Source organism: Dama dama, chromosome 2 (assembly GCF_033118175.1).
Source record: "Dama dama isolate Ldn47 chromosome 2, ASM3311817v1, whole genome shotgun sequence".
NCBI classification, from domain to species: domain Eukaryota; kingdom Metazoa; phylum Chordata; class Mammalia; order Artiodactyla; family Cervidae; genus Dama; species Dama dama.
In genome coordinates, this window is record NC_083682.1 from 777704 (window position 1) to 801830 (window position 24127).

The 24127-nt window shown below is 63.9% G+C and overlaps 1 protein-coding gene across 2 annotated transcripts in view; it reads left to right on the forward strand.

The window, feature by feature from the left end:
* Positions 1 to 24127, forward strand: part of MUC2 (mucin 2, oligomeric mucus/gel-forming) — a 30021-nt gene that overhangs the window by 757 nt on the left and 5137 nt on the right. Inside the window, exons 2-35 of one of the 2 annotated variants that reach the window (XM_061161200.1) lie at positions 130 to 400; positions 1164 to 1278; positions 1469 to 1559; positions 1650 to 1759; positions 1890 to 2100; positions 2300 to 2425; positions 2802 to 2919; positions 3181 to 3319; positions 3407 to 3514; positions 3599 to 3668; positions 3852 to 3989; positions 4076 to 4240; positions 4637 to 4731; positions 4986 to 5112; positions 5428 to 5683; positions 5778 to 5830; positions 5941 to 6041; positions 6417 to 6568; positions 6749 to 6887; positions 7194 to 7304; positions 7392 to 7571; positions 7705 to 7944; positions 8521 to 8677; positions 8830 to 8961; positions 9459 to 9606; positions 9874 to 9917; positions 10306 to 10488; positions 10847 to 10873; positions 11438 to 20701; positions 21366 to 21671; positions 21953 to 22152; positions 22462 to 22636; positions 23049 to 23296; positions 23781 to 23964. In XM_061161200.1, the coding sequence (XP_061017183.1) occupies positions 130 to 400; positions 1164 to 1278; positions 1469 to 1559; positions 1650 to 1759; positions 1890 to 2100; positions 2300 to 2425; positions 2802 to 2919; positions 3181 to 3319; positions 3407 to 3514; positions 3599 to 3668; positions 3852 to 3989; positions 4076 to 4240; positions 4637 to 4731; positions 4986 to 5112; positions 5428 to 5683; positions 5778 to 5830; positions 5941 to 6041; positions 6417 to 6568; positions 6749 to 6887; positions 7194 to 7304; positions 7392 to 7571; positions 7705 to 7944; positions 8521 to 8677; positions 8830 to 8961; positions 9459 to 9606; positions 9874 to 9917; positions 10306 to 10488; positions 10847 to 10873; positions 11438 to 20701; positions 21366 to 21671; positions 21953 to 22152; positions 22462 to 22636; positions 23049 to 23296; positions 23781 to 23964 (14184 nt within the window). Of the gene's footprint in view, positions 1 to 129; positions 401 to 1163; positions 1279 to 1468; positions 1560 to 1649; positions 1760 to 1889; positions 2101 to 2299; positions 2426 to 2801; positions 2920 to 3180; positions 3320 to 3406; positions 3515 to 3598; positions 3669 to 3851; positions 3990 to 4075; positions 4241 to 4636; positions 4732 to 4985; positions 5113 to 5427; positions 5684 to 5777; positions 5831 to 5940; positions 6042 to 6416; positions 6569 to 6748; positions 6888 to 7193; positions 7305 to 7391; positions 7572 to 7704; positions 7945 to 8520; positions 8678 to 8829; positions 8962 to 9458; positions 9607 to 9873; positions 9918 to 10305; positions 10489 to 10846; positions 10874 to 11437; positions 20702 to 21365; positions 21672 to 21952; positions 22153 to 22461; positions 22637 to 23048; positions 23297 to 23780; positions 23965 to 24127 lie in introns of those variants that run through there. The other variant, XM_061161204.1, reaches the window with a different exon arrangement.

A 24127-nucleotide genomic window follows, 5' to 3' on the forward strand; every position in this document is an offset into this window, starting at 1 on the left:
GTGGGTGAGCAGGGGCCGGCAGAGGGCCCTGCAGCCCGAAGGCTCTGAGCTGCTGCCGGGCACCTCCGGAGCGGAGGGTCCCCGAGGGCGGCAGCCCCGGCCGCTCACGCCTCCCCCCGCGGCCCCCAGAAGGCAGAACCCGGAACCACGGCCACAGCGTGTGCAGCACCTGGGGAGACTTCCACTACAAGACCTTCGACGGCGACGTCTTCCGCTTCCCCGGGCTGTGCGACTACAACTTCGCCTCGGACTGCCGCGACGCCTACAAGGAGTTCGCCGTGCACCTGAAACGCAGCCCCGGCCGCAGTGGGGGCCCGTCCCAGGTCGAGTACATCCTGCTGACCGTCAAGGACGACACCATCTACCTGACCCGCCAGCTCGCCGTGCTGAACGGGGCCATGTGAGTGGTCGGGCCCGCCCCCTCCCGCGTCCTGGTGATGGGGCTGCGGCCCCTGCCCCCCAGCCTGACACGCTCCCCCGGCCGCGTCTATTCTGGCCAACGGCTCAGAAGCAGAGTGCTGGGTCTGAGTCCGGGTCACCGATTCAGTCAGCAAACCCTGATGAGGGCCCGGCAGGACTCCCGCTGGTGCGGGGCTGGGGAGGGGGCTCGAGGGATTTATTTCTCCTGGGCGACTCCCCCAGCCCCTCTGCTGGGTGCTCACCCAGCTCCGGCTCGCGGGCTAGGGTTATGCGGGCCGACAGGAGGCTGGTCCTCCCCACACTGCGCAGCATTGTCTGTGGAACAATGGGGCGCTGAGCACATTCCTGCCCGACCGGTCCCCACCTGCGGGCTTTGCCTCTGCCCTGCTGCTGGGGGTTTAGCTTCCCACAGCCGGGCTCAGCGTGGGGGTGGGCACAGGGCCCCCGTGGAGGGGCTGCGGGGTGGGCACAGGGCCTGCCCGGGGAGGCTGGGTGAGGCTTTCCCGGTTGGCCTGCCCTCCTCCCGGGGCTCCTGGGGGGTCCTACCCAGAACGGAGCCTGAGGAGGGGTGTGGAGAGGGCCCTGGGCAGGTGCATGTGGCCGCATCCGGCAGGCGGGTGGACAGGGGCTCAGCGACTGCTCGAGTGTCCCCAGAGGGTGGCCACCCCAGCCACGCCCACAGCCTCAGCCCCTCTGCCGGCGGGAGCTGCGTGGGCCAGAGTGACCCCCGTGCCCACCCCCAGGGTCAGCACTCCGCACTACAGCCCGGGGCTGCTCATCCAGAAGACCGACACGTACACCAAGGTCTACTCCCGCGCTGGACTCACGCTCATGTGGAACCGGGAGGACTCGGTCATGGTGCGTCAGGCGTGATGCGGGGGCTGGGGGAGGGCCCGGGAGGCTGGGGCGCCTCCTGGACTTGGGGGTGCCCTCAGGGCCTCCAGAACCGCCCCCGCGGCTTCCACCACAGCTGACCAGTCTCTGAGCCCTACTTGGCTGCAGCCGGGTGCGACCCCGCGGCCTGCTCACCTGCCCCCTCCCCCGGCAGCTCGAGCTGGACAGTAAGTTCCGGAACCACACGTGCGGCCTCTGCGGGGACTACAACGGCCTGCAGACCTACTCGGAGTTCCTCTCCGAGGGTGAGCGTCTCCTCGGGGGGCCTCCGCGGGCGGGTGCTGGCAGGGCCTCCGGGCGCCCTCCAGCCCTGCTGAAGGCTGTGCCCGTCTCAGGTGTACCCTTCAGCCCCGTCGAGTTTGGGAACATGCAGAAGGTGAACAAGCCCGAGGTGGTGTGCGACGACCCCGAGGAGACGGTGGTCCCCGAGTCCTGCTCCGAGCACGTGAGTCCCCGGCCGCCGTGGGGGGTCGGGCCGTGTGGCGTGGGCGGGGAGGGGGCCGTGCGGTGGGGCGGGGAGGGCAGGGGGCGTGAGCGGCCCCACCCATGCCCGCCTCCCGCATCCGCCCACCCAGCGTGCCCAGTGCGAGCGGCTGCTGACGGCTTCGGCCTTCGCGAGCTGCCAGGGCCTGGTGCCCGTGGAGCTGTACGTGCAGGCGTGCACGCAGGACCGCTGCCAGTGCCCACAGAACGCCTCCTGCGTCTGCAGCACCATCGCCGAGTTCTCCCGCCAGTGCTCCCATGCCGGCGGGCGGCCGGAGAACTGGAGGACCAACGCGTTCTGCCGTAAGCGGCGTGCGGGGACGGCGGCGGGAGGACGCAGGGGGCTCACGGGGGACCACCCCGGGGAGCGTGCTGGCCTTTGCGGGTGCCCGGCAGGGCGGCCTGGTGTGTCCAGGGCTGGGAGCCACGTGCGTTCACTAGACCCTTCACGGTGTCCGCCGCGCCCACCCCTCGGCTCAGGGGTCTGCCTTTGCCTGTCCAGCCAAGAGCTGCCCTGGGAACATGGTCTACCTGGAGAGTGGCTCGCCCTGCATGGACACCTGCTCACACCTGGAGGTCAGCAACCTTTGTGAAGAGCACCGCATGGACGGCTGCTTCTGCCCAGAAGGTGAGGATGCAGGCGGGGGCGGGGCGGGGGACAAGAGGGAGAAAGAGCACAAGCGCTGAGACCGTCCCCACACACACACGCACACACACACACATGCACACATACACATGCACACATGTGCACACACATGCACACGCATGCAGTGCACACACGTGTGCACACACACACACGCAGTGTCAGCTTCCTGCTCCTCACCTCTGGGCAGTCCTTCTCCAGCCTGGCCTGTGACCCCGAGCCTGGAGGCAGGTCCCTCAGACACAGTGTGGGTCCACAGCGCCCCCAAAGAGGGGTCTGTGGGTGGGAGGCGGGTGCGCCTGTGGCCCTGGGAACGGCGGGGATTCGGGGCGGCCGAGAGGAACGTGTCCTGCTGTCGCAGGCACTGTGTATGATGACATCGCGGGCGGCGGCTGCATCCCCGTGAGCCAGTGTGGCTGCAGGTTGCACGGACACCTGTACAAGCCCGGCCAGGAGACCACCAACAACTGCAAGCAGTGGTGGGTGCCGGGGCGGGGGTCCTGGTGGGCTGGGAGTCCAGGCGGGCTGGGGGGTCCTAGCGGGTGGGGGTCCTGGCGGGCGGTGGATCCTGGCGGGTTTGGAGTCCAGGCGGGCTGGGGGTCCAGGTGGGCCGGGGGTCCAGGCAGGCTGTGGATCCCGATGGGCTGGAAGTCCAAATGGGCCGGGGGTCCCGGTGGGCCGGGGGTCCCGGCGGGCTGGGGGTGGCAGTCGAGCCTGACCCTGGGCCCTCTTCCTGACAGTGTCTGCAACACCGGCCGCTGGGTGTGCCAGGACCTGCAGTGCCCCGGGACCTGCAGCCTGGAGGGCGGTGCCCACATCTCCACCTTCGACGGGAGGAAGTATACCTTCCACGGGGACTGCTACTACGTGCTGACCAAGGTGGGCTGGCGCCCGGAGGTGTGTGGGCGCTGGACCCATGCCCCACCCTCCGTGTGACTACAACGCCCTCTCCCCCACCCCCCACAGACCCAGAACGACTCCTACGCCCTCCTGAGCGAGCTGGCCCCCTGCGGCTCCACGGACAAGCAGACCTGCCTGAAGACGGTGGTGCTGCTGGCCGACAGCAAGAAGAACGTGGGTGTCCCTGCCTGCCCCCCTCTCAGCACCCCCGGGGCCCACGGCCCTTCTCAGCCTGTGTCCCCTTGGCCTTGCCTGTAGGTGGTGACCTTCAGGTCAGATGGCAGCGTCCTGCTGAATGAGCTGAAGGTGAATCTGCCCCATGTGACAGGTGAGTCCTGCTTCGGGCGCCCCGACTTGGGGGAGGAGATGGGGGAGGGGGAGGAGATGGGGGAGGGGGGAGGAGATGGGGGATGGGCAGCCCCCCGCCCCTCACTGTCCCCCCCACAGCCCCCCCACCGCTCCTCACACCCCCCTCACACACCCCCGCCGACTCCCCCCTCCCCCCTTGCAGCGAGCTTCTCCATCTTTCAACCGACCTCCTACCACCTCATCGTGACCACCACCTTCGGCCTCAAGCTGCAGATCCAGCTGGTGCCGGTCATGCAACTCTTCCTGACGCTGGACCAGGCCGCCCAGGGCCGCGTGCAGGGTGAGTGGTCCTGCCTGGCTCCCCCATGCGGCTGCCCTCGGGCCTCTGTGGCCCCCGCCCTTCCCAACCTTGTCCCGGCCCCTCAGGCCTCTGCGGGAACTTCAACGGCCTCGAAGGGGACGACTTCAAGACGGCTGGAGGGCTGGTGGAGGCCACGGGCGCCGGCTTTGCCAACACCTGGAAGGTCCAGGCGAGCTGCCAGGACAAGCTGGACTGGCTGGACGACCCCTGCTCCCTCAACATCGAGAGCGGTGAGGCTCGGCCACTGGGGCCCTGGCCCTGGGGAGACGGGGCTCCCGGAGGGACGTGGTGGGTGGGTGAGGTGTGGCCGGTCGGCCGCCTGCTGCCTTCCTGCTGCCTTGCGGCTGGCTTACAGTGGCCCATGGTGGCAGCCGGCCGAGGGACCCAGCAGAGGGCCTGCCAATCCACGGGTGGTGGCCTCGACCGGACGCCCTCACACCCGCCGGGCCGCCTGCCACGTCCGGGGAGCTGGCGAGAGGCAAGGGGCACCTTGCTCGCCTGCCCTGAAGGGAGGGGCCTGGTCTGGTCCACCGAGGGTGGCGTCTGCTCCAGCCTGGGCGATGGGGAAGCGGGCCCCGGGGACCTGCTAGAGGGGCCGTCCCACTGAGGGGCTGAACCTTCCGCAGCCAACTACGCCGAGCACTGGTGCTCCCTGCTGAAGAAGACCGAGACCCCGTTCGAGAGGTGTCACTCCGCCGTGGACCCAGCCGAGTATTACAAGGTGGGTGGGCACGCAGCGGCCGCCCCCGGCTCAGCCCCACCCCTCCTGTGGGAAACTGCTGAGTGTGTGTGCACAAGCACATGTATATCGCGGTGCGTGTGAGCACACATGCGATGAAGGGTGGGTGTGTGCACGAGTGTCAGGGCTGCGTGTCCGAGCGCTTGTGCACGGGTGTAAGGGCTGCATGTCTGAGGGCTCTCATGGGCATGATGTTCCCCAGCTGGCTCCCACCTCACGGCCCGTTTGCCCCCCAGAGGTGCAAGTATGACACGTGCAACTGCCAGAACACGGAGGACTGCATGTGCGCTGCCCTGTCCTCGTACGCCCGCGCCTGCGCCGCCAAGGGCGTCATGCTGTGGGGCTGGCGGAAGCACGTCTGCAGTGAGTCCTGGGCTCTGGCCGGCCTTCTGGTCCCTGCCGTCCCGCCCTGGCTGTTGGGGGAGGGTGTGTGGGGTGACATCGCAGGGGCCAGTGGGGAACCAGCCTGGGCCTCTCTGCTTCCCCGGAGGAGCTTGGAATCCCTCAGCCCGGAAGGCGGGGCATGAGGCCCCTGTGTGGCCGGGCCGGGCCCAGGGTGACCGCTCTGCTGGTCCCTCGGCTGGGCAGGCGTCCCAGCCGGACACAGGGCTCGGGGCTGGCCTTCGGGGAAGGGAGCTGGGGGCTGCCCCGCCTCACACGGGCCCCTCCCCTCTGCAGACAAGGACCTGAACTCCTGCCCCAAGTCACAGGTCTTCCTGTACAACCTGACCACCTGTCAGCAGACCTGCCGCTCACTGTCTGAGCCTGACACCCACTGCCTGCAGGGCTTCGCGCCCGTGGACGGCTGCGGCTGCCCTGACCACATGTTCCTGGATGAGAAGGGCCACTGCGTGACCCTGGCCAAGTGCTCCTGCTACTACCGCGGCCTCTACCTGGAGGCGGGGGAGGTGGTCCTGAGGCAGGAGGAGCGATGGTGGGTGTCCTGGGGCAGGGGAGGGAGCGCCCCGTCTGCTCAGCAGACCCACCCCCTACCTGCCTGCCCGGCTCACCCCACCTCTCCCTCTCAGCGTCTGCCGGAACGGGAGGCTGAGCTGCATACAGGTCAAGCTGATCGGCCAGGGTAAGTGGCCGCCGCCTCGTGCGTGGCCTCCCACCCCCCATACTGCTCCCTTGCCTGCCTGAGCCCCCACCCAGCTTCAGTTGAGCTCAGTGGCCCCTTTGGTCCCACAGCCTGCGAGGCCCCGAAGATCCACGTTGACTGCAGCAATGTGACGGCGCTGGCCATCCGGAACCCTAGGCCTGTCAGCTGCCAGACGCTGGCTGCCGGCTACGTGCGTTCTGGGGGCGCTGCTGAGGTGGGGGGCACAGGGGGCTCCCGTGCGGCCCGGAGGCTCCGGATCCTGGGCCCTCGGACGCTCAGGCTTCGCTGCCCCCTCGTCCCTTGAGGGAGTGGCTGCCTGTGGGCCCCTGCCCGGCCCTCTGGGGGGACAGGGACCGTGTAGGTGCCCCAGGCCGGCCGTTCTCACTTGTCTTCCAGCCCCGCGGGGAGCCTGAGGGTGGGGCTCTGGAGGCTGGACCAGGGTGTGGGGTTGAGGATCGGAGGGTGGGGTGGGGGACACGAGCAGTGTCTGCAGCGTCAGAAGAGGGGCTGGCCAACCTGGGCCTGGCATCTGGTCCTTGAACCCCACTCTCCAACTGCCCCCCAGTACCAGACAGAGTGCATCAGTGGCTGCGTGTGCCCCGAGGGGCTGATTGACGATGGCCGGGGTGGCTGTGTGGTGGAGGAGGCGTGCCCGTGTGTGCACAACAACGACCTGTACTCACCTGGGGACAAGATCACGGTAGACTGCAACACCTGGTGAGGGCCTGGGCCTCGCTCTGACCCCCGAGTGCCCCGTCGGGAGCCTGCTCGGGGGTACGGGCCTCCTCTGTGTGTGAGCTGCTGGGGCCTTTCTGCAGGCTGCCAGGCTGCTCTCTGAGCAGGGCTGGGGAACCTGGGCCGCTGCAGTCCCTCCAGCCCCCATCTCCCTCTCCCCAGCACCTGCCAGAAAGGGCGCTGGGCGTGCACCCAATTGGTGTGCCATGGCACCTGTACCATCTACGGGAGCGGCCACTACATCACCTTCGATGGGAAGTACTATGACTTCGATGGACACTGCTCCTACGTGGCCGTGCAGGTGAGGCTGAGGGCACGGCCAGGGCCTGCCTCTGCTCTGTGGCCCCTGTGCTGCTGGCCCTGGGTTGTCCCAGCCCAGTGAGGAGGCTCTGAGCGGACGGGGTCTGGGGTCAGAGGGGAGCCCTTCCTTGGCGCTCCCATTCCATGACCTTCCCGTGGGTGTCGGGGGTGTGGGGTGCGCAGGGGCGTGTGTGTGGGGGTGGTTAAGCCACCTCTCAGCAGAGGAGGGGCTGAGGTGGGCCCCAGCTGGGGTGGGCCCTCACCCCGTGGCTGGGTCGGCCTGGCTCACGTGCCCTTGGGCCCCCAGGACTATTGCGGCCAGAACACCTCCCTGGGTTCCTTCAGCATCTTCACTGAGAATGTGCCCTGCGGTACCACGGGGGTCACCTGCTCCAAGGCCATCAAGATCTTCATTGGGGTGAGTGCTGCCCGCCCCCCGGGGGGTGCATGGTCCTTGGGGGACCCTCGGACCAGGCCAGTGATGGGCCCTCTCCCCTGGGCACAGAGGACGGTGCTGAAGCTGGAGGACAAACACTGCATGGTGATCCAGCGTGATGTGGGCGACCACGTGGCCTACTTCATGCGGGATGTGGGCCAGTACCTGGTGGTGGAGGCCAGCATCGGGGTCATCGTCATCTGGGACAGGAAGACCACGATCTTCATCAAGCTGACCCCCTCCTACCAGGTGTGCAGCCGCCTTGCCTGCCCGGGCAGCCCGTGCCTGTGAGCCCACCTGGGCCGCCCAGGCAGGCCCGGGCCAGCCCCCTCCCTCCCGCGAGGCCCCCCGGCAAAGCCCCCTGTCCGGCTTGTCTCTGCAGGGCACGGTGTGTGGCCTGTGTGGGAACTTCGACCAGCGGTCCAACAACGACTTCACCACGCGGGACAGCATGGTGGTGGACAGCGAGCTGGACTTCGGGAACAGCTGGAAGGAGGCCTCCACCTGTCCGGACGTGACGACCACCCCGGAGCCTTGCGCCGTGAACCTGCACCGCCGCTCCTGGTCGGAGAAGCAGTGCAGCATCATCAAAAGCCGGGTTTTCCAGCTCTGCCACAGCAAGGTGGGCGGGGCGTGGGTGTGGGCGGAGCCACAGCGAGGTGGGCAGGGCGTGGGTGTGGGCAGAGCCACAGCAAGGTGGGTGGAGCCACGGGTGTAGGCGGAGCCACAGCGAGGTGGGCGGGGCATGGGTGTGGGCAGAGCCACGGCAAGGTGGGCGGAGCCATGGGTGTAGGCGGAGCCACAGCGAGGTGGGAGGGGCGTGGGCATGTCGGCCTGTGGGCGGGGCCACGGGCCAGGCGCTGTCCCTGCAGGGTCGCCCCTCAGCTCCGTCCTGTGTGTCCTTTGGACACATGACCAGAGGCCCAGTATTTCCTCTGAGGGACGTGGCTGGACCCCCAGGCTCTCCCGTACCTTCCAGGAAGGGAGACAGGGCACAACCCACCCAGACAGCCCTCTGCTGCCGGCAGTGGTCGGGAGCAGTGGTCGGTGGGGGCGGGTGTGGTGGGCACCGTGGCGGGACGCCCCCTGGCAGCGCCCTGGGGTCCCGGCCTCGGGGTCCTGAGCTTCTCGGGCCACGGGGGAGGGCCCGGCCCCGGGAGGGCAGCGTGGACCCCGGCACATGGAGGCCCCTCCCCAGGTGGACCCCATGCCCTTCTACGAGGCCTGCGTCCAAGACTCGTGCTCCTGCGACACTGGCGGGGACTGTGAGTGCTTCTGCTCCGCCGTGGCCTCCTACGCCCAGCAGTGCACCAAGGAGGGCGCCTGCGTGTACTGGAGGACACCCGACCTGTGCCGTGAGTGCCTGCCTGACCTGGTCCCCGGGCACCAGCGGGGCAGGGTGTGAGCTGCTGGGCGGTGGGTGGGGCTGCTGCCCGGGGGAAGGGGGTGTCCATGGTCCCCTCCTCGCCTCCGCCCTCCCCAAGTCTGACCGCACCCTTACCCCCAGCCATATTCTGCGACTACTACAACCCCCCGAATGAGTGTGAGTGGCACTACGAGCCTTGCGGGAACCGCAGCTTCGAGACCTGTCGGAGCGTCAACGGCATCCACTCCAACATCTCCGTGTCCTACCTGGAGGGTGAGGGGCCCCGTGGGGTGTCGCCCTGAGTGCCAGGGGGACCAGGCTCGCCCTGCTGCAGTTTGTTCATCAGACAGTCCGCTGGGAGTCTGAGCTGAGACCCCACTCTCGAGGGGAGAGACAGAAAGGGGGCAGGTTAGCACACCACGAAGTCAGGGGACCTCTGAGGTCAGGAGCAAAGGTGCCGTGGGAAAAGGGCAGGTCAGGATGAGGTGGGGGCTGAGGAGGCTCCTGAGCTGAGAAAAGCTGAGAACTAGAGAGACCATGTGGGGAGGGCGCAGGAGCCATGCCCCCCAGGAGGCTGGGCGGGGCCCGGCTGTCCCTTTGGCCAGGTGGCAGCGCCACAGCAGTAGGAGGGGGTTGGTCCAGGCCCCCCTTCTCAGAGGGCGTCCTGGAGAAGAGGACCTCTCGGGGCGGGGAGGGTGGGCAGGGTGAGGTGGATGGGGTGGATGTGGGTCCTCCGTGCTGGTCCAAGCCCAGCACCCTGTGCCCACCAGGCTGCTACCCCCGGTGCCCAAAGCACAGCCCCATCTACGACGAGGAGCTGAAGGCGTGTGTCACCAGGGATCAATGCGGCTGCTACATCAACAACACTCGCTACACACCAGGAACGTCCGTCCCCACAGGGCACATCTGCCACTCTTGGTACCTAAGCTCACGTCTCAGGGGCCCGGGGAGATTGGCACGCACACACACATGCATGCGCATTCACGCACCCGGGGAGGGGAGAGGTGGCCCGTGTTGCCTCTGCACCCTTGCCTCGTCCCTGCTCTGCCCACACTGGGAACCCACGCGGGCTCCCGAGCCGGCCTTTGGGGCAGTGTTTCCCTGAGGCTGCGGGCCTGTCGTGGGCTGTGGGGGGTGGGTGAGAGGGCACAGGCTCAGGCCTGCAGCCTCGCACTTGCTTTTCAGCATGTGTACCGACTCCTCGACAGTTGTCTGCTGGGTTGATGAAGGTAAGCTGCCCACCCCTGGACGCTCCTTCTGGACCCACCTGGGTTCTGGGTGGGTGCAACCTCCTGCGCTTCCCTGCCCCTTCCTCCCTACTCTTTATCTGCATGGCTGCCCTGGGTCCCTCCCGGCTCGGAGGTGCCTCTAGTTTGCAGCAGCCCTAGGGCTCACCCGACGCGTCTGTGTTTCTCCTGATGGGGAGTGAAGCCCCTTCTGTGACACAGTTTCTGCGTTCTGACGGGCTCCGCTGAGGGTCCTGGGCACGGGGTCCCAGCGGGCGCTGGCTGGCCATTTGTTGGGGGCGGGGGACCCATCTCCTCTCATGCGGACGGGCCGAGGGGGCCTTGGGAGCCTCTGTCTTGTTCCTAATGTGTTGATATCGGCCTCCCGCAGGGAGGATTGTCAACATCACCCAGGACGGCTCCTTCTGCTACTGGGAATTCTGTGGCCCCAACGGGACGGTGCAGCAACACTTCAACGTCTGTGTGTCCACCTCAGCACCCCCAACCCCCATTCCGACAACCCCCGCCACCACCACCTCCACCAGCACCAGCATCACTCCGACCCCCAGCACAGGTAAGGCCTGCCTTCCCCTGAGCCCGGCAGGGACGGCCCTTCTAGGCAGGCAGGAAGTGATGATCTGCCCCTCAGCTCGGGGCGTGTCCCCCGCCCCCTCCCACATTCGACTGCAGCCCCGAGCCCAGGGCAGGGTGACGGCAGCCCGGACACGGGGCCATTTCTCCAGACCTGCAGGAGTCACCCCTAAGGGCTAGAGGAGGCCGCCAGGCGCCCCGGGTCCCTCAGCTGCAATCGTAGCTAGTGCAGAGCTGCCAGGTGTATAACAGCCATCGGGAAAAGAAACATGAAAATTAAAAGATTTAACAAACCTCAGTCCTGTACAATGACATTCTCTTTCCCCCACGTTTTACCGCAGCGCCACCTTCCTCATCACCCACCACCGGTAAGTCACGTTAGCGGCTGGTCCCATGACTCAGGGCGGGGAGCAGCAGAAAGCGTGCCTCCCTCGAGACCCCGATGCGGGCTGGGCTGGGAGGCCGGACCATCGGCTCAGGGACTGCAGGTGGTCTATTTTGGTGACCTGATTCCTGATTTGCTGAGCCCAGGGACTCATGCAGGGGACTTAACTAGCTCTGGGTGAAAACACTGGTCAAGAGTCCGGCCTGAGCCCCACCAGCGGGCTTCTGGGCTGAGCTGGGTGACCCTTTCCTCGTTCATTTGTTTGGCCTGTGGATTTGAAGGTAGCTGAGGAAGGGGCACTCGACTGGTGCCCTCAGGCCTGGGTCTGTCACTGGCGGGGTGTGGGGTCTTGGGTTTTTAGCTGCAGAAAGAGGGGAGAAGTAGAGGGTGGAAGATTAGGCTCAGCCTGAAGTCTCTGAGCCTACCCCGGGCCCTTTGCTGATGATGTGGACAGCTGGTCACGGGGGTCTCTGGGTTCTCTGAGCCCACTGATCTCCCAAAAGGCGCGCCCCCACCTGACTGACCAATGCCGGTCTTGCTCGCCTAGTTAACTGCTGCTCCTGGTCCGACTGGATCAACAATGACCATCCCAGAGCTGACAGTGATGGCGGGGACCGAGAGACGTTTGATGGTGTCTGCAGGGCCCCCCAGGACATCGAGTGCAGGGCAGCCATGGAGCCCCTGCTCAGCTGGGAGACGCTGGGCCAGAAGGCTCGGTGCGATGTCTCTGTCGGGTTCATTTGCAAGAATGAAGACCAGTTTGGAAACGGACCTTTTGGGGTCTGCTACGACTACGAGATACGAGTCTATTGCTGCCAGGAGAAGGATGACTGTCCTACCTCAACCCCAACCACCACCCTGCCAACCACCACCCCAACCACCACCCCACCGACCACCACCCCAACCACCACCGAAACCACTCCACCAACTCCCACAACCACCCTGCTGACCACCACCCCGACCACCACCCCACTGACCACTCCACCAACCCCCATCCCGCAGAGCACCACACTGGCCACCACTCCACCGACCACCACCCCACTGACCACCACCCCAACCACCCCACCAACCACCATCCCGCCGACCATCGAACCAACCACTACTCTGCCAACCACCACCCCACTGACCACCACCACCACCTCCACCCCACCAGCCACCACCTCACCAACCACTGTCCCAACTGGAACCACTACAATCACCACAGTGACACCAACCTCTTCGTGTTTGCCAGACTGCAGATGGACTGGCTGGCTGGATTCTGGTAAACCGAACGATACCAAAGCAGATGGAGACGTTGAATCCCTTGAGAACATCTGTGCGAGGGGCTGGGTAGCCAACATCTCTTGCAGAGCCGCTGACTATCCTGAGGTTCCCCTCCAAGAGCTTGAGCAAACTGTGGTGTGTGACACCTCTATTGGGCTTGTGTGCAAAAACCAGGACCAGAAGCCAGTGGGAGCCACTCCCACGTCTGCCTGCCTCAACTATGAGATCGACGTCTACTGCTGTTTTGTTCCATCTATCTGTTTCACCACACCTTCGACCACCACTACGGAGACCCCAGGCTCATCATCTACCACCCCTTCATCAGAGACACCAGGTCCTACCACTACAGAGACCCCAGCTACAACACCCTCCACAGCTTCAACTGGGACTCCGATGCCACCCTCTAGCACCACCTCAAGAGAGACAGCAACCACTGCACCAACAACCACAGTGACCCCAAGACCGCCATCTACCACTACTACAACAGAGACTCCAACCCCAACACCCACCACCACAGAGACCACCACCCCCACCACTACCACAGAGACCACCACCCCCATCACTACCACAGGGACCACTACCCCCATCACTACCACAGAGACCACCACACCCACCACTACCACAGAGACCACCACCCCCATCACTACCACAGGGACCACTACCCCCACCACTACGACAGAGACCACCACCCCCACCACTACCACAGAGACCACCACCCCCACCACTACCACAGAGACCACCACACCCACCACTACCACAGAGACTACCACCCCCACCACTACGACAGAGACCACCACTCCCACCACTGCAACAACCACAGTGACTCCAACCCCAACACCCACTACGACAGAGACCACCACCCCCACCACCACCACAACCACAGGGACCCCAACCCCAACACCCACCACCACAGTGACCCCGAGCCCACCATCTCCTACCACAACAACCACCACTGTCTTTCCAAGCACCCCCACATCCACAGTGACAACCCCCAGTATAACAGCCACACCTACACGGGAAACCACTACCACCCCAGCCACAACCACATCTACCCTAGAAGGGACCACCACAGTGACACCAACCTCTCCATGTTTGCCAGACTGCAGATGGACTGGCTGGCTGGATTCTGGTAAACCAAATTATACCAAAGCAGGTGGAGACATTGAATCCCTTGAGAACATCTGTGCGAGGGGCTGGGTAGCCAACATCTCCTGCAGAGCAGCCATGTTTCCCAACATCCCCCTCCAAGAGCTTGAACAAACTGTGTTGTGTGACATCTCTGTTGGGCTTGTGTGCAAAAACCAGGACCAGAAGTCAGGGGGAGCTACCCCCATGTCTTACTGCCTCAACTATGAAATTAACGTCTACTGCTGTTTTCCTAATGTTAAACCTCACTGTGTATCCACACCTTCGACCACCACTACAGAGACCCTAGGCTCATCATCTGCCACCCCTTCATCAGAGACTCCAGGTCCTACCACTACAGAGACCCCAGCTACAACACCCTCCACGGCTTCAATTGGGACTCCGATGCCAATCTCTAGCACCACCTCAAGAGAGACAAGAACCACCACACCAACAACCACGGTGACCCCAAGCCCGCCATCTACCACTACTACAACAGAGACTCCAACCCCAACACCCACCACCACAGAGACCACCACCCCCACCACTACGACAGAGACCACCACCCCCACCACTACCACAACCACAGAGACCCCAACCCCAACACCCAGCACCTCAGAGACCACCACCCCCACCACTACCACAGAGACCACCACCCACCCCACTACCACAACCACAGAGATGCCAAGGCCTCCATCTACCACCACCACCACAGAGATCCCAACTCCAACACCCACCACCACAGTGACCCTGAGCCCACCATCTACCACCACCACAACCACCACTGTCTTTCCAAGCACCCCCACCACATTGCCATCCACAGTGACAACCCCCAGTATAACAGCCACGCCTGCACGGGAAACCACTACCACCCCAGCCACATCCACGTCTACCACAGAAGGGACCACCACAGTGACACCAACCTCTCCGTGTTTGCCAGACTGCAGATGGACTGGCTGGCTGGATTCTGGTAAACCGAATGATACTAAAGCAGATGGAGATGTTGAATCCCTTGAGAACATCTGTGCGAGGGGCTGGGTAGCCAACATCTCCTGCAGAGCGGCTGACTATCCTAAAGTTCCCCTGCAAGAGCTTGAACAAACTGTGGTGTGTGACACCTCTGTTGGGCTTGTGTGCAAAAACCAGGACCAGAAGTCAGGGGGAGCCACCCCAACACCTGCCTGCCTCAACTATGAGATTGACGTCTACTGCTGTTTTGTTCCACCTTTCTGTGTCACCACACCTTTGACCACCACTGCGGAGACCCCAGGCTCATCATCTACCACCCCTTCATCAGAGACCTCAGGTCCTACCACTACAGAGATCCCAGCTACAACACCCTCCATGGTTTCAACTGGGACTCCGATGCCAACCTCAAGCACCACCTCAAGAGAGACAAGAACCACCACACCAACAACCACGGTGACCCCAAGCCCGCCATCTACCACTACTACAACAGAGACTCCAACCCCAACACCCACCACCACAGAGACCACCACCCCCACCACTACTACAGAGACCACCACCCCCATCACTACCACAACCACAGTGACCCCAACCCCAACTCCCAGCACCTCAGAGACCACCACCCCCACCACTACCACAGAGACCACCACCCCCATCACTACCACAGAGACCACCACCCCCACCATTGCCACAGGGACCACCACCCCCACCACTACCACAGAGACCACCACCCCCATCACTACCACAGAGACCACCACCCCCCCCAATACCACAACCACAGTGACCCCAACCCCAACACCCAGCACCTCAGAGACCACCACCCCCACCACTACCACAGAGACCACCACCCCCATCACTACCACAGGGACCACTACCCCCATCACTACCACAGAGACCACCACCCCCAGCACTGCCACAACCACAGTGACCCCAACCCCAACACCCAGCACCTCAGAGACCACCACCCCCACCACTACCACAGAGACCACCACCCCCATCACTACCACAGGGACCACTACCCCCATCACTACCACAGAGACCACCACCCCCAGCACTGCCACAACCACAGTGACCCCAACCCCAACACCCAGCACCTCAGAGACCACCACCCCCATCACTACCACAGAGACCACCACCACCACCACTACCACAGGGACCACCACCCCAATCACTACCACAGGGACCACTACCCCCATCACTACCACAACCACAGTGACCCCAACCCCAACACCCAGCACCTCAGAGACCACCACCCCCATCACTACCACAGGGACCACCACCCCCATCACTACCACAGGGACCACCACCCCCACCACTACCACAGAGACCACCACCCCCACCACTACCACAGAGACCACCACCCCCATCACTACCACAGAGACCACCACCCCCACCACTACCACAGGGACCACCACCCCCATCACTACCACAACCACAGTGACCCCAACCCCAACACCCAGCACCTCAGAGACCACCACCCCCATCACTACCACAGAGACCACCACCCCCAGCACCGCCACAACCACAGTGACCCCAACCCCAACACCCAGCACATCAGAGACCACCACCCCCATCACTACAACAGAGACCACCACCCCCATCACTACCACAGAGACCACCACCCCCACCACTACCACAGGGACCACCACCCCCATCACTACCACAACCACAGTGACCCCAACCCCAACACCCAGCACCTCAGAGACCACCACCCCCATCACTACCACAACCACAGTGACCCCAACCCCAACACCCAGCACCTCAGAGACCACCACCCCCATCACTACCACAGAGACCACCACCCCCAGCACTGCCACAACCACAGTGACCCCAACCCCAACACCCAGCACCTCAGAGACCACCACCCCCACCACTACCACAGAGACCACCACCCCCAGCACTGCCACAACCACAGTGACCCCAACCCCAACACCCAGCACCTCAGAGACCACCACCCCCATCACTACAACAGAGACCACCACCCCCATCACTACCACAGAGACCACCACCCCCATCACTACCACAGGGACCACTACCCCCAGCACTGCCACAACCACAGTGACCCCAACCCCAACACCCAGCACCTCAGAGACCACCACCCCCATCACTACCACAGAGACCACCACCCCCATCACTACAACAGAGGCCACCATCCCCATCACTACCACAGGGACCACCACCCCCACCACTACCACAGAGACCACCACCCCCATCACTACCACAGGGACCACCACCCCAATCACTACCACAGGGACCACTACCCCCATCACTACCACAACCACAGTGACCCCAACTCCAACACCCAGCACCTCAGAGACCACCACCCCCATCACTACCACAGGGACCACCACCCCCATCACTACCACAGGGACCACCATGCCCACCACTACCACAGAGACCCCCACCCCCACCACTACCACAGGGACCACCACCCCCATCACTACCACAGAGACCACCACCCCCACCACTACCACAGGGACCACCACCCCCATCACTACCACAACCACAGTGACCCCAACCCCAACACCCAGCACCTCAGAGACCACCACCCCCATCACTACCACAACCACAGTGACCCCAACCCCAACACCCAGCACCTCAGAGACCACCACCCCCATCACTACCACAGAGACCACCACCCCCAGCACTGCCACAACCACAGTGACCCCATCCCCAACACCCAGCACCTCAGAGACCACCACCCCCATCACTACCACAGAGACCACCACCCCCATCACTACCACAGAGACCACCACCCCCATCACTACCACAGGGACCACCACCCCCATCACTACCACAGGGACCACCACGCCCACCACTACCACAGAGACCACCACCCCCACCACTACCACAGGGACCACCACCCCCATCACTACCACAGAGACCACCACCCCCACCACTACCACAGGGACCACCACCCCCATCACTACCACAACCACAGTGACCCCAACTCCAACACCCAGCACCTCAGAGACCACCACCCCCATCACTACCACAACCACAGTGACCCCAACTCCAACACCCAGCACCTCAGAGACCACCACCCCCATCACTACCACAGAGACCACCACCCCCAGCACTGCCACAACCACAGTGACCCCAACCCCAACACCCAGCACCTCAGAGACCACCACCCGCATCACTACCACAGAGACCACCACCCCCATCACTACCACAGAGACCACCACCCCCATCACTACAACAGAGGCCACCATCCCCATCACTACCACAGGGACCACCACCCCCACCACTACCACAGAGACCACCACCCCCATCACTACCACAGGGACCACCACCCCAATCACTACCACAGGGACCACCACCCCCATCACTACCACAACCACAGTGACCCCAACCCCAACACCCAGCACCTCAGAGACCACCACCCCCATCACTACCACAACCACAGTGACCCCAACCCCAACACCCAGCACCTCAGAGACCACCACCCCCATCACTACCACAGAGACCACCACCCCCAGCACTGCCACAACCACAGTGACCCCATCCCCAACACCCAGCACCTCAGAGACCACCACCCCCATCACTACCACAGAGACCACCACCCCCACCACTACCACCACCACAGAGACCCCAACTGCAACACCCACCACCACAGAGACCACAACTCCCACAACCACAGAGACCACCACCCCCACCACTACCACAGAGACCCCCACCCCCAGCACTGCCACAGGGACCACCACCCCAATCACTACCACAGGGACCACCACCCCAATCACTACCACAGGGACCACTACCCCCATCACTACCACAACCACAGTGACCCCAACCCCAACACCCAGCACCTCAGAGACCACCACCCCCATCACTACCACAGGGACCACCACCCCCATCACTACCACAGGGACCACCACGCCCACCACTACCACAGAGACCACCACCCCCATCACTACCACAGGGACCACCACCTCCATCACTACCACAGGGACCACCACGCCCACCACTACCACAGAGACCACCACCCCCATCACTACCACAGAGACCACCACCCCCACCACTACCACCACCACAGAGACCCCAACTGCAACACCCACCACCACAGAGACCACAACTCCCACAACTCCCACAACCACAGAGACCACCACCCCCACCACTACCACAGAGACCACCACCCCCAGCACTGCCACAGGGACCACCACCCCAATCACTACCACAGGGACCACCACCCCAATCACTACCACAGGGACCACTACCCCCATCACTACCACAACCACAGTGACCCCATCCCCAACACCCAGCACCTCAGAGACCACCACCCCCATCACTACCACAGAGACCACCACCCCCACCACTACCACAGGGACCACCACCCCAATCACTACCACAGGGACCACTACCCCCATCACTACCACAACCACAGTGACCCCAACCCCAACACCCAGCACCTCAGAGACCACCACCCCCATCACTACCACAGGGACCACCACCCCCATCACTACCACAGGGACCACCACGCCCACCACTACCACAGAGACCACCACCCCCATCACTACCACAGAGACCGCCACCCCCACCACTACCACAGGGACCACCACCCCCATCACTACCACAACCACAGTGACCCCAACCCCAACACCCAGCACCTCAGAGACCACCACCCCCATCACTACCACAACCACAGTGACCCCAACCCCAACACCCAGCACCTCAGAGACCACCACCCCCACCACTACCACAACCACAGTGACCCCAACCCCAACACCCAGCACCTCAGAGACCACCACCCCCATCACTACCACAACCACAGTGACCCCAACCCCAACACCCAGCACCTCAGAGACCACAACTCCCACCACTACCACAACCACAGAGACCCCAAGGCCTCCATCTACCACTACCACCACAGAGACCCCAACTGCAACACCCACCACCTCAGAGACCACAACCCCTACCACCACCACAACCACGGGGACCCCAACCCCAACACCTACTACCACAGTGAAACCAGGTCCGCCACCTACCACCACCACAACCACAGAGACCCCAACTCCAACACCCACCACCTCAGAGACCACAACTCCCACCACTACCACAGCCACAGAGACCCCAAGACCTTCATCTACCACAACCACCACAGAGACCCCAACTCCCACCACTACCACAACCCCAGGGACGCCAAGGCCTCCATCTACCACCACCACCACAGAGACCCCAAGTCCATCATCCACTGTCACAGAGACTTCAGCTCCTACCACCAGCACGAGTACAGTGACCCCGAGCCCACCATCTACACCCACCACAACTACCACCGTCTTTCCAAGCACCCCGACCACATTGCCATCCACAGCGACAATCCCCAGTATAACAGCCACGCCTGCACGGGAAACCACTACCACCCCAGCCACATCCACGTCTACCACAGAAGGGACCACCACAGTGACACCAACCTCTCCGTGTTTGCCAGACTGCAGATGGACTGGCTGGCTGGATTCTGGTAAACCGAATGATACCAAAGCAGATGGAGATGTTGAATCCCTTGAGAACATCTGTGCGAGGGGCTGGGTAGCCAACATCTCCTGCAGAGCGGCTGACTATCCTAAGGTTCCCCTGCAAGAGCTTGAACAAACTGTGGTGTGTGATACCTCTGTTGGGCTTGTGTGCAAAAACCAGGACCAGAAGTCAGGGGGAGCCACCTCCACGCCTGCCTGCCTCAACTATGAGATTGACGTCTACTGCTGTTTTGTTCCACATTTCTGTGTCACCACACCTTCGACCAGCACCATGGAGACCCAAACCACGACGCCCACTGTGACAGTGACCCCAAGCCAGCCATCTACCACTACGTCAACAGAGACTCCAACCACAATTCCCACTATCACTTCAACTGGGATTCCAACTCCGGCCTCCACCACTACCACAACAGAGACCTCACCTCCAACACCCACCACCTCAGAGACCACGACTCCCACCACTACCACAACCACAGAGACCTCAAGGCCTCCATCTACCACCACCACCACAGAGACCCCAACTCCAACACCCACCACCTCAGAGACCACAACTCCCACCACTACCACAACCACGGGGACCCCAACCCCAACACCTACTACCCCAGTGATACCAGGTCAGCCATCTACCACCACCACCACCACAGAGACCCCAACTCCAACACCCACCACCTCAGAGACCACAACTCCCACCACTGCCACAACCACAGAGACCCCAAGTCCCACCACTACCACAACCCCAGGGACGCCAAGGCCTCCATCTACCACCATCACCACGGAGACCCCAAGTCCGACACCCAGCACCTCAGAGACCACCACCCCCGCCACTACCACAACCACAGAGACCCCAGCTCCAACACCCACCAGGACAGTGACGCCAGTCTGGCCGTCTACCACCACCACAGCTGTGGAGACCTCTAGTGCACCACTGACCCCAACGCTGACAGTGCCGACAGTCACTCCTGTGGGAGGCACCACCCTTCAAGGTATGTGGATACCAGTGTGGTTGTGTACTCATGGTTCTTCCTCTCATCAGGGTGCATCACAGCTCCTGGGACTTCAAACCGGTGCCTCCATTCTTCCCAGGGAATGCAGTTCCCAGGAAGGTTTTTAGAAGGATTCACTTGCTTTTCCTGCCCCCCTAAGCCCTACCACCAAGTGTTCACAGAGGTGCTGACCCTCCACCTGTGTCTGCCCCCACGGGATGTCTTTCCTTGGGCACGGCTGCCCGTGGCCCACATCCTCAGCCTACAGCTGTTTGATGGGCTCTGTGGGCACAGCCATCCTGCGTGAGCCACCAAAGGACCTGGGGTCTCATGGGGTATCGAGGCTGCCGGTCAGGCGCCCTGGGGGATCCACCCTCTGTCTCCCCCTCTCCCGCTGGCGCTTCCCCGCCGGGGCTTCGGGGGCCAGTGGTCAGCCCCTCCGGATGGAGCAGTGTCCTGTGGAGGCCTCCCCGTTACTCATCCCAACGCCCGTGGGCCTGACACCCCATCCAGCCCCGAGGCCCGGAGCTGGGAAGTGGGTGGGAGGCCTTCACACCCCATGCTGCGCCTCCAGGGGGCTGCCCACGTGTGTTTGCTGCCGGGCCACCTGTGCGCGGAGAGGCATGGACCCCCTCAGCCCTCACTGCACCCTCCATTTTTACAGGCTCGCCGACCCCAGGTCCCACCTCCTCGAAGACCACCCCCACCCCTGGATCCACGACGGGGCTGCCTTTACCCAGCACAGGCCCTACCTCCAGCCCCACTGCCCCGCCTGCGTCAGCCACCTCCACAGGCGCTCCCACATCAACAGGACGCCCGTCGACCACGCCAGAGTCCACCAGCACCTGGACCTCCAGTGTGTCCACCTCCACTGTGACCCCAGCAACCTCCCCCCACATTACCACGAGCACTGGCGGGGTCACCTCCATTACTGAATGCTGCTTTTTGAATGGGACCTACTATGCCCCAGGTACGCAAGCTCTTCATTCTGATTCAGGCAGCACAGGCTGGTGGCGCTTTGCGTTTCCGGTGCTTAGGGGTCAGTCGAAGGTCTAAACTGGGAGCTTGCTTGGGAAGCTGGGTGCTGGGCCTGGGTGGATGTGTCCCTGGCCAGCCCCACGTGCTACAGCCACAAATCAGGGGCAGTGGGAAGTGTGGGTGTCTCTCTCATGGCCTCTGGGGGAGCTAGCCTGTGTACTCGGGGGGCCAGCCCTGTGTGGATGGTGTCAGCACTGGTCTCTCCCCTTGCAGGCGAGCTGGTGTACAACGGCACGCATGGAGACACCTGCTACTACGTGAACTGCTCGCTGAAATGCGAGCTTGAGTTCTTCAACTGGTCATGCCCGTCCACATCCTCCCCAACACCCAGCCCATCCACGACTACCACCTACGAATCCAGTACATCCAACCCAGTGGTCCCCGGGTGCCCGGACTTGGATCCTCCCAGGGAGGTCTGTGTCTGTGGGTGACTTTTGTCCCCTCTGGCATCTAAAGCCCCAGGTGCTGGCTTCCTGTAGGTCATGGCCCTGCCTCTGTGGCCCACACCAGCCCCAGTCGGGTCAAGGCTTCAGGCAGCCTGCTGGGCGCAGGGTGTGCGGGGGCCGTCCCACCTTCGCCCCTTGGCTGACTGCCCTCCTGGACAGGGTCGCCCTTGGCTCTCAGTCCCCTGGGCGGGGCCTCGCCAGCACGGCCCAGCCCTCCCGTGTGAGCCTGGGTGCCAGGCTAGTCCCGATGACCCCGTGTCCTTCCCGCCCCCGCAGGAGAACGAGAGCTGGTGGATGTGTAACTGCACCAAGGCCACCTGCAAGTACAACAACATCGTGGAGCTCGTGAAGGTGAAGTGCGAGCCCCCGCCCATGCCCACCTGCTCCAACGGCCTCACGCCCGTGCGTGTCGAGGACCCCGACAAGTGCTGCTGGCACTGGGAGTGCGACTGTAAGCCTGACGCCGTGCAGACCCCCGCCTGCTCCCCCCCGGTGGGGGGCGGTGCTGCAGACCCCAGGGTGTCGTGATGGCGTTGGTGGCTGAGTGCCCGCGGAGGGTCAGGCCCCTGTCTGGAGCGGTTTCTCCTGCCTCCTGCTGGTTCCTCCGCTCAGCCAGGGTGCAGGGAAGGGTGGGGCTGGTCTGGTGGAGGGCGGCCACCGCTGAGAGCGGAGCGCAGAGGGCCACTGTGGGCCGAGGGGCACGGGCACTCTCGGGGCCCAGATGCCCTGAGTGCCCTGGGAACCAGACTGCAGGGCCTTCCGCAGGTTCTGCCTGCCCTTCCCACCCGAGCCTTGAGCATGTCCTGCCCCCGCCCCGCGCCCAGTCGGGGGTGCGAGGCGAGCCCACCCCTCGTCCTCCGCAGGCTACTGCACGGGCTGGGGGGACCCGCACTACGTCACCTTCGACGGGTTCTACTACAGCTACCAGGGCAATTGCACGTATGTGCTGGTGGAGGAGATCAGCCCCAAGGTGGACAACTTTGGGATCTACGTCGACAACTACCACTGTGACGTCAACGATGAAGTGTCCTGCCCCCGCACGCTCATCGTGCGCCACGAGACCCAGGAGGTGCTGATCAAGACCGTGCAGATGATGCCCATCAGGGTGCAGGTACGCTGGCGGGGCGGTGGGGGGTCCACGGTGGGTGCACTGCTGCTGGCTTCCTCGCGCAGTGGGAGGTTGGGCTGCTCCCCGACCCAGAGCCAGGCTTGGAGAGGTGCTCCGTGGACACATCACATGGGCCCTCTGGAGGCCTTCAGGGGCCCTTTGACCTCTGCTGCTCACACCCCTACCACTCATCCTGGACACAGGTCTCTGTGGCAGGCGCCCCCTCCCTGAGGCCCGGGGCTCTCTGCACACCACGTAGGGAGTCCTACCCCTTTTCGGGGTCCCCAGGCCTCCGGGGGACCCTGAGGATGGTGCCCCTGCCACCTGGCCCCTGGGATTAGTCAGGACAAGGATCTGGCCCACTGTGATGGGAAGGAAGTGGGGAGGGGGAGGGCAGAGAGTGCCCACCGCATGTGCTAGGTCAGGGAGGGGTGGCCCCCACGGCTCGCCCCGCCCCCTGACCCCTGACCCGGGGTTTCCGCTGCAGGTGCAGGTCAACAGGCAGGCCGTGGCGCTGCCCTACACCAAGTTCGGGCTGCAGGTGTATGAGTCGGGCATCAACTACATGGTGGACATCCCCGAGCTGGGCGCCCTCGTCTCCTACAACGGCCTCTCCTTCTCCATCCGGCTGCCCTACCGCCTGTTCGGCAACAACACGAAGGGCCAGTGTGGTGAGCCTCTGACCCCTGCACCCCGGCCTGGGGAGGATGGCCTGGCAGAGGCTGGCCACGGGAGCTGCTCCCCCAGGGGTGGCTCTCCACACTGCTCAGGCCCCCACAGGCCCCCCAGCCCCGTCTGGGCCTGGTCCCTGTGGGAAGCCAGTAGGAGCCTTGT